A 15,900-nucleotide genomic window follows, 5' to 3' on the forward strand; every position below is an offset into this window, starting at 1 on the left:
CTCTGTGATGTTGGGCAGACCAGGAAATGTCACAGGCATGTGGTTAGAAAATCATAGACAGACAGGGAGGGGTCCATCTCTTGGGTGCGTCTTAATAGTCTAAAGTGGTTTTCTCTCCTAATCTCTCCTAGTCTTTCATCTCTGATGTTAAAGAATGGGATAGGTGAAAGCACATTTCCTGTGGGCATCTTCCAATCTGCTTTCACCTAACCCAGTGATTTCAGATCAGTGTTATGTGTAGCTACAGACCTTTCTTGTTTATTTTCTGCAAAATGTTGGGATTTTAGTTTGTGGTCAGCACTATGTATTATTTGTCTACTCCTCAGATGTCTTTAGGGTCCGCCTGATTTCCAGTGGATAGCTGTCCTGTCACTTGAGCTTCTCTCTGGCGAAAGGCGCTGCATCATTTATTCAGCAGGGACAAATTAGTGACAGACTGACATGGCTGTCGAGGGGGGACAGGAATGAGTGGCCACTGACAGAAGAGTGTGTGTGTGCTTATATGTGGTGTGTGTGCAAAGAGAGCTTATTGAATATTTAACAGTTTATTCTTTTAATCAGTGGGGAACCGTCAGGGCCTAAGGATTTATAAAAATGTATGTATATTTTTTATATTTCTATTTCATCTTTACAATTATTGTAATAATTTTCTGATTTAATCTCTTCAGTTTGTGTTGGAAAGGGAAGGGTTAATACGGAATAGAAAAAAATTATCCAATCAGGATTTTCTTTGGTGGTCTCTGGTTAGGAAAATCTAGCTAGCTCAGGCAGCCATTGGCTAGGCCTTCAGAAGCTGGACAGAAGGGCTCTGCCATTCAACTGTATTAAAGCAGAATTTTGGAGTGACAACACTGTAATACAGAATAGCAGGCTGATTAACAGCCAATACAGTAGGTGGCAGCAATGCACTAATAGGTTGTAGTCTGCCATAAAACCTTGAAGAAGAAGAAGAAGAAGAAGAAGAAGACGTTTTCCCACACTAAGAGCCAATTTATGCTCGATCTGAAAATGTGGTCGGAGGTGCCGTGTGGATGGTGGAGCCTTCAGAGGCACACAGAGGCCAAATTGAGCTCCGTACCGCATCACTGTGGGCTTCTCAAATGTTGTAACAATGTGCCGGGTTCCGTGTATAGCTCCGCATTGGCACTGTTTTTTGTTGCAGCTCGCTTGCTGTTAGCTAGGCTATCTCTTTGAAAATATTGACTGTGAAACATGGTTGCATTTAAACTTTAAATCACCCGTTAGTGTGATGAACCTGATCAAATATATTTGCAATGGGAAGTAATAGCTGGTTTGTTAATTTCATTTTGGACATTAAATGGTTGCGCTTTCTTATTGGTATGATTTCATGGGGCCTACTGGAGTGAATGGGCTGCTTATTCTTTAACATTATTTGATGCTGTGTGTGACTGTTGTGTCCTGTCTATCAGCTGTGTCTATGTGTTTGACCAAAACTGGCTCTCCTTCAGCGCCATGGAGTGCACAGGTATTAAGGTCGCTGTCCTTTCAGCACCATGTTGGGTCCATGCCTGTTCTGTCTCTGTGTGTGCTGCAACCCGAAGCGCGGCCAGGTCTGTTTCATTAATTCATAATGTCATCAAAAAGTATTGCTCCTCCTTCACTAGAACTAGAATGGTCTGACTACAGAATATATAATGTCGGGTGCACTAAGTGATGCTATGTTTTCCGCTATTTTCTTGATTGTTGAGTTTGATACAACATATTGGAAGATTTTTGGTCCCTCTGAAGGCCTAGGTCCTATGGTCAACATTCGCCACTGCTTTTAATGGATGGCCTCCCTCACCCCACCCAAAAAGCATTGCTCTCATATGCAGTAGGGCACACACACACACACACACACCATATCTCCAAACAGGTCAGCACTGCTGGGATAATGAGGTATAATTGGGACGCTCTGGCTGGTTGTGGCAGAGGACAGTGTGTGGAGGGGTGAGAGGAGTGTGTGTGTTAGTGTGTGTTTGTGTGGGCATGGGGGTGTGTATGTATGTATGTACAGTATGTACAGTACCAGTCAAAAGTTTGGACACACCTACTTCCAGGGTTTTGCTTTATTTTCTATATTTTGTACATTGTAGAATAATAGTGAAGACATCAAAACTATGAAATAACACATATGGAATCATGTAGTAACCAAAAAAGTGTTAAACAAATCTAAATATATTTTATATTTGAGATTCTTCAAAGTAGCTACCCTTTGCCTTGATGACATCTTTGCACACTCTTGGCATTCTCTCAACCAGCTTCATTTCAATTAACAGCTGTGCCTTGTTAAAAGTTAATTAATTAATTAATTAACTTAATGCATTTGAGCCAATCAGTTGTGTTGTGACAAGGTAGGGTTGGTATACTGAAGATAGTCCTATTTTGTAAAAGACCAAGTCCATATTATGGCAAGAAAATCTCAAATAAGCAAAGAGAAATGACAGTCCATCATTACTTTAAGACATGAAGGTCAGTCAATCTGGAAAATTTCAAGAACTTTGAAAGTTTCTTCAAGTGCAGTCGCAAAAACCATGAAGCGATATGATGGAACTGGCTCTCATGAGGACCACCACAGGAAAGGAAGACCCAGAATTACCTCTGCTGCAGAGAATTAAGTTCATTAGAGTTTCCAGCCTCAGAAATTGCAGCCAAAATAAATGCTTCACAGAGTTCAAGTAACAGACACATCTCAACATCAACTGTTCAGAGGAGACTGTGTGAATCAGGCCTTTATGGTCGAATTGCTGCAAAGAAACCACTACTAAACACACCAATAATAAGAAGAGACTTGCTTGGGCCAAGAAACACGAGCAATGAACATTAGACCGGTGGAAATCTGTCCTTTGGTCTGATGAGTCCAAATTTGAGATTTTTGGTTCCAACCGCTGTGTCTTTGTGAGACACAGAGTAGGTGAACGGATGATCTCCGCGTGTGTGGTTCCCACCATGAAGTATGGAGGAGGAGGTGTGATGGTGTGGTTGGTACTTTGCTGGTGACACTGTCTGTGATTTATTTAGAATTCAAGGCACACTTAACCAGCATGCCTACCACAGCATTCTGCAGCGATACGCCATCCCATCTGGTTTGCGCTTAGTGGGACTATCATTTGTTTTTCAACAGGACAATGACCCAACACACCTCCAGGCTGTGTAAGGGCTATTTGACCAAGAAGGAGAGTTATGGAGTGCTGCATCAGTTGACCTGGCCTCCATTGGGATGAGTCGGACCGCAGAGTGAAGGAAAAGCAGCCAACAGGTACACAGCATATTTGGGAACTCCTTCAAGACTGTTGGAAAAGCATTCCAGGTGAAGCTGGTTGAGAGAATGCCAAGAGTGTGCAAAGCTGTCATCAAGGCAAAGGGCGGCTACTTTGAATAATTTTTTGATTTGTTTAACACTTTTGTGGTTACTACATGATTCCATATGTGTTATTTCACAGTTTTGATGTCTTCACTATTATTCTACAATGTAGAAAATAGTAAAAAATAAAGAAAAACCCTTGAATGAGTAGGTGTGTCCAAACTTTTGACTGGTACTGTATGTACAGTGGGGGAAAAAAGTATTTAGTCAGCCACCAATTGTGCAAGTTCTCCCACTTAAAAAGATGAGAGAGGCCTGTAAGTTTCATCATAGGTACACGTCAACTATGACAGACAAATTGAGAATATTTTTTCCAGAAAATCACATTGTAGGATTTTTAATGAATTTATTTGCAAATTATGGTGGAAAATAAGTATTTGGTCACCTACAAACAAGCAAGATTTCTGGCTCTCACAGACCTGTAACTTCTTCTTTAAGAGGCTCCTCTGTCCTCCACTTGTTACCTGTATTAATGGCACCTGTTTGAACTTGTTATCAGTATAAAAGACACCTGTCCACAACCTCAAACAGTCACACTCCAAACTCCACTATGGCCAAGACCAAAGAGCTGTCAAAAGACACCAGAAACAAAATTGTAGACCTGCACCAGGCTGGGAAGACTGAATCTGCAATAGGTAAGCAGCTTGGTTTGAAGAAATCAACTGTGGGAGCAATTATTAGGAAATGGAAGACATACAAGACCACTGATAATCTCCCTCGATCTGGGGCTCCACGCAAGATCTCACCCCGTGGGGTCAAAATGATCACAAGAACGGTGAGCAAAAATCCCAGAACCACACGGGGGGACCTAGTGAATGACCTGCAGAGAGCTGGGACCAAAGTAACAAAGCCTACCATCAGTAACACACTACGCCGCCAGGGACTCAAATCCTGCAGTGCCAGACGTGTCCCCCTGCTTAAGCCAGTACATGTCCAGGCCCGTCTGAAGTTTGCTAGAGTGCATTTGGATGATCCAGAAGAGGATTGGGAGAATGTCATATGGTCAGATGAAACCAAAATATAACTTTTTGGTAAAAACTCAACTCGTCGTGTTTGGAGGACAAAGAATGCTGAGTTGCATCCAAAGAACACCATACCTACTGTGAAGCATGGGGGTGGAAACATCATGCTTTGGGGCTGTTTTTCTGCAAAGGGACCAGGACGACTGATCCGTGTAAAGGAAAGAATGAATGGGGCCATGTATCGTGAGATTTTGAGTGAAAACCTCCTTCCATCAGCAAGGGCATTGAAGATGAAACGTGGCTGGGTCTTTCAGCATGACAATGATCCCAAACACACCGCCCGGGCAATGAAGGAGTGGCTTCGTAAGAAGCATTTCAAGGTCCTGGAGTGGCCTAGCCAGTCTCCAGATCTCAACCCCATAGAAAATCTTTGGAGGGAGTTGAAAGTCCGTGTCGCCCAGCGACAGCCCCAAAACATCACTGCTCTAGAGGAGATCTGCATGGAGGAATGGGCCAAAATACCAGCAACAGTGTGTGAAAACCTTGTGAAGACTTACAGAAAACGTTTGACCTGTGTCATTGCCAACAAAGGGTATATAACAAAGTATTGAGAAACTTTTGTTATTGACCAAATACTTATTTTCCACCATAATTTGCAAATAAATTCATTAAAAATCCTACAATGTGATTTTCTGGAGAAAAAAAATCTCATTTTGTCTGTCATAGTTGACGTGTACCTATGATGAAAATTACAGGCCTCTCTCATCTTTTTAAGAGGGAGAACTTGCACAATTGGTGGCTGACTAAATACTTTTTTCCCCCACTGTATGTATATTTGTATGTATGTTGTGTGTGCTTCTCCTGTCCCTGGTGTTTAGATGCAGGCCCAGTCTTGGCTTCTAGAGCTGTGTTCTGTTCTGTTCTGTTCTGGCTGGTGTGAGTGCATTAGCTGCAGGAGCCAGGCCAATCCCCAACCTTGAACTACTCTCTGCTGACACACAGCAGGGTGGCCAGATTGAGTGTGCGTGCGCCCATCCGTGCACGCGTGTGTGTGTAACGTCTCCAGGCACATCTCTCAAAGAGGGTCTACTGAGGCAAGCTCCCCGGGTCTCAAGTGTGTATGTCTGTTTTGTATAACTGTGTTTGCGTGTGTGTTAGGGTTGAGATGATATTGGAATTTTGTTCCATGCTAATAGAAACGTCTTCATCACACTAATTGACTTTGAAGTGAAGTGCTGTTTGAAAAAGTACCCCGGAGACATGCTAGAAATGTAAACAATTTTACATTCAGTGTTTTATTCTCTCTTCCGTTGACTTTGTGTGCAACTGGGCGTGTGTTTTCTCTGCACACACTGCTACAGTTTTCCTTCAGCATATCACCAGAGTCATCTCTGTGTTGCCATCCCCAGTTTTGATCTGTATGTGCGCACACACACACACACACACACACACACACACACACACACACACATAGACATACACACACTAAAGGCTTACGATGGCCACCTATGCAAATCAGCTGGCTGTGCTTTATAGTTTATTTCCTCATTTACAACATGCCGTTTTCAAACAGAAAATTAACAGATATTCAGGGGGTCTGTATTCTGAATCATCTTACTATAATTAAAGTATTGCCTGCCATGCATGACAGCTGGTGTTTTTTAGACAGCAGTTGTACTGTTTCACTTGTGTAGCCTGTGCCTTTGATCGCTAATTGCAAATGATGATTGATTGACGCTTTTTTAAATGGCTTCTTGCCAATGCTAATCTGGGTAACAGGTCACTACCACAGAAACACAGTTGGTTCATTAGAATGCATCCCTTTCTAACTGAATGTGATTACCATAAAGAAATACTACAGTATTTGAATTTGCAATCATAAATTCAATATCACAATACACGTGTGTGTCTCTCGGAGGCTTCATAGGGGGCTCTGGTGAGTGTATGAGTGCTTTTCAACGTGTTTGTGTGTTTCACAGGGCGCGTGTGTGTTTTTTTTAAGTGTGTGTGTGTGTGTGTGTGTGTGTGTGTGTGTGTGTGTGTGTGTGTGTGTGTGTGTGTGTGTGTGTGTGAGAGAGAGAGAGAGAGAGAGGGCTCTGGTGTGTGTCACTCTTCGGGTGCACACTGTCACTGAGGCCAGAGATAAAACACAATGTGCTCTGTGTTCTCCCTGCTCCTGTAACCTTGCCCCTCCCCCCCCTCTCTCTCATTCTCTCCCTCTTTCTCCCTCTCTCTCTCTCTCTCCCATTCTTTATCCCCTCTCTTTCTCTCTCCCTCTCCTAGATCCCTTCATTCAGTTTTTGACAATAGCGATAAACAGACTAGAAAGACCAAATTGAATAGACAGACAAAGGAAAGAGGAAATTACCTAGAAACTGTAATTAAGGACTATTCAATGTGTCACTCATTGTAGCACTATGAATGCAGTATGCAATTGTGTTAGTGTGTGTGTGTGTGTGTGTGTGCAGTAGTGGATACTCTCCTCAAAATACTATCCCCTCTTTAGCACGGTGTTGGGTGGGCCAGAGCCATAGAGAACAGCACTGTCATGTGCTTTCACTTCATCAGGAAGGAGAGCTACTCCACTGCCAGAGCCAATCCCCATTTAGGCAGACTCAGAGATACTCCACTGCCAGAGCCAAAATCCCCATTTAGGCAGACTCAGAGATACTCCACTGCCAGAACCAATCCTAATTTAGACAGACTCAGAGATACTCCACTGCCAGAGCCAATCCCCATTTAGGCAGACTCAGAGATACTCCACTGCCAGAACCAATCCTAATTTAGACAGACTCAGAGATACTCCATTGCCAGAGCCAATCCCCATTTAGGCAAACTCAGAGATACTCCACTGCCAGAGCCAATCCCCATTTAGGCAGACTCAGAGATACTCCACTGCCAGAGCCAAAATACCCATTTAGGCAGACTCAGAGATACTCCACTGCCAGAACCAATCCTAATTTAGACAGACTCAGAGATACTCCACTGCCAGAGCCAATCCTCATTTAGACAGATTCAGAGATACTCCAATGCCAGAGCCAATCCTCATTTAGACAGACTCAGACAAGAAGGCAGGATTGCTCAAGGGCCTTTATTTTTGGGCGACCCACCACAGCCTCTGAAGACTCAACACTGTGCATAGATACACACACACAGACAGACAGACAGATGGGGGTGGTGGGGGGTGCAAAGTTGAAGAGCTTTTCCACAGACACAGAGTCCTGTCTCTCTACCACCCCTATATTGCAAGGGATGGAGCGTGTCGTTGGACATGGCGGGAAGGAATGAACAGGAGAGAAGATAAGAGGTATTTGATGAAAGATGCCAGGGGGAGGCATGAAACCAGTTGGGTCAGGGTTTGATGGTTGATTGCTGAAAATATGTCAACATCTTTTAACAGATGCCAATCAGCCCAAGGTGTTTTCACAAAACAGCTTCCCCGACAAGGGAGGGAGGGAGGGAGAGTGTGTGTGTGTGTATAGGGCGGCAGGTAGCCTAGCAGTTAGTGTTGGGCCAGTAACCGAAAGGTCACTAGTTCGAATCCCTGAGCCAACAAGGGGAAAAGCTGTCGATGTGCCCTTGAGCAAGGCACTTAACCTTAATTGCTCCTGGGTCGCCGTTGATAATGGCTGACCCTGGTCATGACCCCACTCTCCGAGGGTGTCTCAGGGGGAGTTGGGATATGCAAAAACATATTTCCAATTCACACATGCATATAATACACACTTGTACATGAAATAGGACAACTGCTAGGGTCATCAGAAATGATAGTTTTTGCAGCCCTAACTGACATAGAGGCACAGTGGTAATGAGAGTGAGAGAGCCGAATGAAGCGAAGGCTACAGATATTGAATTAAAAAATGTGATTTTCCTGTGTTTTATGTACATTTCCACACTATGAGGTTGGAATAACACTGTGAAATTGTGAAAATGATGATAATGCCCTTTTAGTGTAAGAGCTGTTTGAAAAGACTGCCTGAAATTTCTGCCTGTCTTGGTGGGACAGAGTTTTGGCCTTCCATGGTGACATCACCATGCGGTAAATTTGTTAGTAGACCAATAAGAAATAGAGTTCCAAACCTCTCTGCCAATAACAGCTAATTTTCATTTTTCCCCATCCCACTCAGACCACTCCCAGACAGTCCTAGGAAAATTCTTGCTTGAGCAATTGCTCTTTGCTACGAAGCTATTTAGGTTTATTTTTTACAATTTTAATTGAAAACAATCACAGTAAGGTACTTAATTGTTACCCAGAAATGATTTGATATTGAGATAAAAACTGCTGCATTGGACCTTTAAACTATGCAATTTCATTTTCTTGTGCATGTGTGAGGTTCTGCGGTGTACTTTGTGTGTGTGTGTGGAAAGCATGGTTATTGTAGTAAACAACAACTGAAACAAAAATGTCAACTAATCATGAAAAACAATTTAGTAAACTGAAATAAAATAATTAACAAACCCGTTTGAAAAACTAAAACTATACTGAAACTATACTATTATCTTTGACTCCAAAACAAACTAAAATAAAAATCATTTAGAATTAAGTTTGTTCGAAAATCGAATGGGGTTTTCAACCTTTTTTTTCTAATGGTTTTTCAAGCTTCTGAATCTGGCATGTCATGTTGAGATTGACTCTAGAACTGAAAGGTAGACTCAGCGAGATGACGTTGCCACGAGCAGCACTGCAGATATTGAGATTAAGTGAAATTAAGAAGTGACAAAGAAGAAAACACTTAACAACACATAAATAGCTCCTAGCCTCCCACACATAGGGACACACACAAAAAGTAGCCTAACACAAAAACAAAAACTGAAATGAAATAATATAAAAACCAAATGTAAATGTTTTTATGAAATGTAAGCTAAATAAAAACAAGTAACCAGATCTGAAAACTAACTGAAACTGAATTTCAAATAAAAATGTGAAAACTAATATAAAAACACAAAACTATAACCTTGAATGGGGATGAATGTGTCTTGTGTTTAGAGTGCAGCACTTAAAGCACTCACTGTCATATCAGTGCATATGGTTGCAGGCAGAAAAGACAAAGTAACTGACAGGCTGAATATAGAAGAATCTCATCTCTCTCGGTATATCTGTCTGTCTGTTTTTCTATCTGTTTCTATGTATGTACTATGTACAATATATCCTCTACTATTTCAATTCCAAGACTTGTTTTTGAAGTATTCTGAATAAACAAACAAGTAGGAATATACAGAAAAATGTATGAACTGTAATTCCTTTAATTCAGTGGTTCTCAATCCTGGTCCTGGGGACCCAAAGGGGTGCACATTTTTGTTTTTGCCCTAGCACTACACACCTGATTGAAATCATCAAAGCTTGATGATGAGTTGATCATTAGAACTCAGCTGTGTAGTGCTAGGGCAAAATAGTGCTAGGGTCCCCATGACCAGGATTATGAAACACTGTTTTAATTTATAACAAAAGTTGAGTAAAAAATATTTGATTTCCTGGTCCCCTACCCATCTCCTCCCCTCCCCCACACTGGCTACATGTAATTCCACTGGGCAAAGACATCAATTCAACGTCTATTCCACGTTGGTACAACGTAACTTAATTGAAATGACGTGGAAACGTTGTTGATTCAACCAGTGTGTGCCCAGTGGGACGCCATCACATGACGAGGAGCATGTAAACCTGGGAGTGCTGCTGCACCTAAAGAAGTTGATATATAGGATGAGTAATCGAAGATATTCAAAGCATTCTGAGTGTATTGGTCACAGCTTGAGGATTCTGATTCACTCTGTTGTACCTAGCTACACAGTCTTTTGGTATAGGGAACAGATTATGCTATATCTATCACTCTTCTCCATGTGGTGTAGGTTTTATATACACTGAGTGTACAAAACATTAAGGACACCTGCTCTTTCATTTTACATTTTACATTTTAGTCATTTAGCAGACGCTCTTATCCAGAGCGACTTACAGTTAAGTGAGTGCATACATTTTCATACTGGCCCCCCTGGCCCCCCGTGGGCCATGACATATTTCCATGACATTGACTGACCAGGTGAATCCAGGTGAAAGCTATGATCCCTTATTGATGTAATTTGTTAAATCCACTTCAATCAGTGTAGATTAAGGGGAGGAGACAGGTTAAAGAAGGATTTTTAAGCCTTGAGACAATTTAGACATGGATTGTGTATGTGTGCCATTCAGAGGGTGAATGGGCAAGACAAAACGGGGTATGGTAGTAGGTCCCAGGCCACCGTTTTTTGTCAAGAACTGCAACGCTGCTGGGTTTTTCACACTCAACAGTTTCCCGTGTGTACCAAGAATGGTCCACCACCCAAAGGACAGCAGCCAACTTGACACAACTGTGGGAAGCATTGGCGTCAACATGGGCCAGTATCCCTGTGGAACACTTTCGACACCTTGTAGAGTCCATGCCCCGACGAATTGAGACTGTTCTGAGGGCAAATTATTATGTTTTATGTCCTAATGTTTTGTACACTCAATGTACGTAATCTGTGTGTCTACAGATGTAATATACTGCAACTAAAACATAGATATTCAATGTGAAAATAGATAATGTACTGTTCTTGCCTAAGGCACTCTATAGTGGTAAAGCAGTGTTGTTGCTGCGTAAAGATGTGGTTCTATACAGTTCAAGTCCACACAGACACCCACACAAATACAAATACACAACGCACATCCTTATCTAGTTGGCTTTCTCTCTGGAACCCACTCACATAACAGGACACCACACAGAAACACACAGAAACATACACTCTGTCTCTGTCTCTCTCTCTCTATGTCACACACACACACACACACACTCAGCCTTTCCTTCCTTAGCTGGCATCTATATTTAGTGGCCACTGCACCTGTGAGACTGAGCGTGCCCAGAAGGCTGTTGATGAATGGAGGCCTGTAACCTCACAGGAAAGGAGGCAGGGGTGGGGGGCGTCGGGGGTCGCATGGTGGGATAACAAACATGTCGCCACTCCACCATGGCTCTGTCTCTACTCCATCCGGACAACAACATAATCTTCTGAGTAGCACTCAGAGGCCTTCTCAACAGCACTGAGAGGGGAGGCACTAGGCAGCAAGAATAGGCTACTTGTCCCTCTCACAGTCTGCATTGTACAGAATGCACTTCAAGAGCACTGATCTACAAAGTGCCCGACATCTTGTTCTTGGCTATCCATCTGTAGTACACTCTTAGCAAAAAGGGTCCCGAAAGAGTTCTTCAGCTGTCCAGGTAGAACCCTTTTTTTTCCCTCTGTGGAAATGGTTCTACATGGAACTCAAAAGAGTTCTACCTGGAACCAAAAGGGTTCTACTTGTCATGTTTTGTGTTTTTTGTGGACCCCAGGAAGAATAGCTGCAAAACCCAAACAGGGTTCTTCAAACGGTTCTCCTTTTAGGTTCTAGATATAACTTTTTTTTCTAAGAGTGTAGAGATCTATGGACTGTAGTGTTGTTGTGCTGCTTAGACAGTCAAATTATCTATTTTCTATATATTCTATTTCTATGTAATTCTGTGGCCTCAAATACAGGAGGAATGTAGTGTCTAACCTACCGGTGGAAGACTATTGTTCCAACATGCAGGCTGGGGAAGAGGCCTACTCCACCCTCTCTCTGTCTCTCTCTTCTTCTGTCTCTCTGTCTTTCTTTTCCTCTGTCTCGCTCTCCCTTTTGTCTGTTTACACTGCACATCTTCCAGACGACTACACCGGGGCACGGGACCTTTCTCAGGTTACGAGAGAGAGAGAGACACGAGAGAGAGAGACACGAGAGAGAGAGAGAGAGAGAGAGAGAGAGAGAGAGACAGAAGGAGAGACACAGAGAGAGACACGAGAGAGAGACACGAGAGAGCGAGAGACAGAGAGAGAGAGAGACAGAGAGAGAGAGAGGAGAGAGAGAGAGAGAGAGAGAGAGAGAGAGAGAGAGAGAGAGAGAGTGAGAGAGAGAGAGAGAGAGAGAGAGAGAGAGAGAGAGAGAGAGACTGCTGTACCCTAGAAGGGCTGTCTTTACTGGGCTGGCTATGAGTGGGTTTGATGGATGGATCTGGGGCAGCTGGAGAGAGAGAGATGAGCGAAGGCTAGAGTGTTGTATTGTGTTAGGGTGGCTTGGGAAGGCTGCAATGTCTATATAATTGTAGCATATAATCTGTGAAAGCTACCTATAGCTGCAGCCTAGTTCTGCCATCTGCAAATGTTGCCATATCCCCTTTTAGAATGCGTTATGGTAGAATGATGGATTTTGTCACTGTAGCGCCCCCCCTCCTTCACCTCGTATCTAGCCCAAGCCCATGTCCTCTCTGCGGTGGAGATTGCACCAATTCTCAGCAATGTGTGTGCTCAAAACAGGACCAGATGAGGAAATTGCTGGGTGCAGTCTCTGTGTGTGTGTGTGTGTGTGTGTGGCTGTGTGCACCGTGCAGAAGGGGATTATGGATGGGCCGTGGGCGGCTGCTGCCGGTAGAAACTCTCTGAGCCCCAGCCGCCGCGATCCCTGCCCACTCTCTCTTATGAGATGAGCTCACACACACACACACACACACAAACACACACACCAGAACTCAATCTCATCTGCTTATGCCCAGTTAGAGCCCCCAGGGACTGGAGCTCAGGCTTGGCAATCGATGGGCGAGTGTGTGTGTGTGGGTGGGGGGTATGGTTTAGAGAGGGCCGTGGGTGAACGTATGTATACCGTCCATGTGCACTGCCCACAAAGCTACAATGTAACACACTCAGGACTCTTCCTGGTCTTAGTATATATTAACACTGCAGTATTCAGCAACCCGAGGGCATGCACGTTGTAATACTGCACACACACACACACGTCCACACACACACACACACACACACACACACACACACACACACACACACACACACACACACACACACACACACACACACACACACACACACACACACTAGCTCCTGAGAGCCATACCAGAGATACTGTAATGACGAGATGGTCTTGTCTCTGTCCTAACAATGGGAGTCGTTGTCCCAAAGGCGGGAAGGCAGATGGTCTGCTTATCGCTTATCACGTGGACAGATTTTGACAGGAGTGGACCCTCTCGCTTCAGCTCTTCCTCTCTGGCCATACTGAATATCAGCCATTACTGCAGCAGCCTCATTTCCCTCTGCTGCTCAAATCAATACCCTTCAGAGAGAATGCTGTGTGTGTGTGTGTATGTGTGTGTGTGTGTGTGTGTGTGTGTGTGTGTGTGTGTGTGTGTGTGTGTGTGTGGGGACGAGAGAGACATTGCTGTACACTACATAATTTTCTACAAACACTGAAATGGTTTCATGCTTCCATACCTTACTGCACTTCATGTTCAGTGTTTCTACTCCGGTATGAAAGCTGACAATTTGTTCTGTTTCGTTCTTCTCTCCCAGATTGACTTGGAGCCTGAGGGGAGGGTGTACGTCATCATGGACCTGTCTGGATCCTCTAGTGAAGGTAAGTTGTGAGCTGTGCTGTTATAGTAACAATGATGAGTGGATCTGACTACTTTACACTTAGACACAGCTTGCCCAAACATATGGCAACATGCCCATTTCTACTTATCCCACATGACTGACAAACTTTCCCTTGAAAGTGCATTATTAGGGTTTTGTGGCAGATGTTACATTATATACACTCCCCAACGTATTTATTTGGAGAGTGAAGCTAAAACTTTGAATTTGGCTCTTTACTCCATCATTTTGGATTTGAGATCAAATATTTAATATGAGGCGATAGTACAGAATGTCACTTTTTATTTTGAAATAAAAGCACTTGATGTATCTAGTCCCCCCCCCCCCCCCCCCCCCATTTGAAGGTGTTTAGACAAATTCACTTAAAGTGTTTTAAAGTAGTCTAAAGTTAAATATTTGGACCCACGCAATGACTACATCAAGCTTGTGACTCTACAAACTTGTTGGATGCATTTGCAGTTTGTTTTGGTTGTTTTGGGTTGTGCCCAATAGAAATGAATGGTAAATAATGTATTGTGTTATTTTGGAGTCACCTTTTTTGTAAATAAGAATATAATATGTTTCTGAACACTTCTAGATTGATGTGGATACTACCATGATTACAGATAATCATGAATGAATCGTGAATAATGAAGAGTGAGAAAGTTACAGATACACAAGGATCATACCCCAAGACATGCTAACCTTTACCAATAACGGAGGATGTTAGCATTTTTGGGGGGTATGATATTTATTCCACTGTAACTTTCTCACTTATTATAATTCACGATTTATTCATGATTATCTGTAGTCATGGTAGCTTCCACATTAATGTAGAAGTGCTCAGAAACATATTATATTCTTATTTACAATAAAAAAATATATTCTTATTAAAAATGACACAATACATTATTTACCATTCATTTCTATTGGGGCACAACATAATCTAAAACACAAACAAAACAAACTGCAAATGCATCCAACAAGTTTGTAGAGTCACAAGCTTGATGTACAGTAGTCATTGTGTGCTAGGAATATGGGACCAAATACTTAACTTTTGACTACTTTAATACAGATATATGTAAGTGAATTTGTCCTTATGAAACCTTCAAATGGGGGACTAGATACATAAATACATTTGATCATTGAGCTTAAATTATTTATTTTTTAACTAGCACTGACCAAGCTCTGATTGGTTTGCCTGCTTCCATTCAAAATGAGATCTGTAATCTCTCTCTATCTCTCTCTCTCTCTCTCTCTCTCTCTCTCTCTCTCTCTCTCTCTCTCTCGCTCTCTCTCTCTCTCTTCTCTCTCTCTCTCTCTCTCTCTCTCTCCTCTCTCTCTCTCTCTCGCTCTCTCTCTCTCTCTCTCTCTCTCGCTCTCTCTGTCTCTCTCTGTCTCTCTCTCTCTCTCTCTCTCTCTCTCTCTCTCTCTTTCTCTCTCTCTCTCTCTCTCTCACTCTCCTTGTCTCTCTCTTTAGTAAGAGCTCTGATTGGTTTGCCTGCTTCCATTCAAAATGAGATCTGTTTTCTCTCTCTCTCTCTCTCTCTCTCTCTCTCTCTCTCTCTCTCTCTCTCTCTCTCTCTCTCTCTCTCTCTCTCTCTCTCTCTCTCTCTCTCTCTTCCGTTTCTTCCCTCCATCCTCTCCTTCTCCTGGATGCTGATTAAGAGCCACTAAAAGGAGAAGACCCTCTCATCTGTCTCTTTCTGTCATCATTCTCTTACCCCTTATTAGGGTGGCTGGATCACTCAACATGATGTTACTGATGTCACTCAAACACGGGGGTGGGTGTGCTCTGTCACAGTACATCACACTCACATATTTCTCAGTGAGGCTTCAATTCTTTTATTCATTTCTTGCTCTCTTTCTCTCTCTCATTCTGTCTCTCTGTAATGTGACTGTGGCCGTGTCAGAGTGTACGTGAGTCAGAGTTTCTGGCTCCGTTATCATTGTTACATCAGGAAATGGACAGTTAGCATTTCCTGTGACTTGCTAGTGTGAGTGAGTCATTGGACAGTTGGAGAAAAAAGAGCTTGTCGTCACAAAGTGGCAACCATCTGTTTGTCCCTGTCTGGGGTGAAGAACAACAATAATAATATACACTGAGATGTATCATGAACTACTTCATCATAA

At 42.9% G+C, this 15,900-nt stretch overlaps 1 protein-coding gene across 2 annotated transcripts in view; it reads left to right on the forward strand.

Moving 5' to 3' along the window:
• LOC311100686 (protein kinase C epsilon type-like) overlaps positions 1–15,900 on the forward strand; it is a 132,792-nt gene that overhangs the window by 33,117 nt on the left and 83,775 nt on the right. For both annotated transcript variants that reach the window (XM_084141637.1, XM_084141638.1), the window contains exon 2: positions 13,708–13,771. In XM_084141637.1, coding sequence (XP_083997763.1) covers positions 13,708–13,771 — 64 coding nt within the window. The remainder of the gene's footprint in view (positions 1–13,707; positions 13,772–15,900) is intronic.

Source organism: Coregonus lavaretus, assembly GCF_964263955.1.
Source record: "Coregonus lavaretus genome assembly, chromosome: 25".
Lineage (NCBI taxonomy): Eukaryota > Metazoa > Chordata > Actinopteri > Salmoniformes > Salmonidae > Coregonus > Coregonus lavaretus.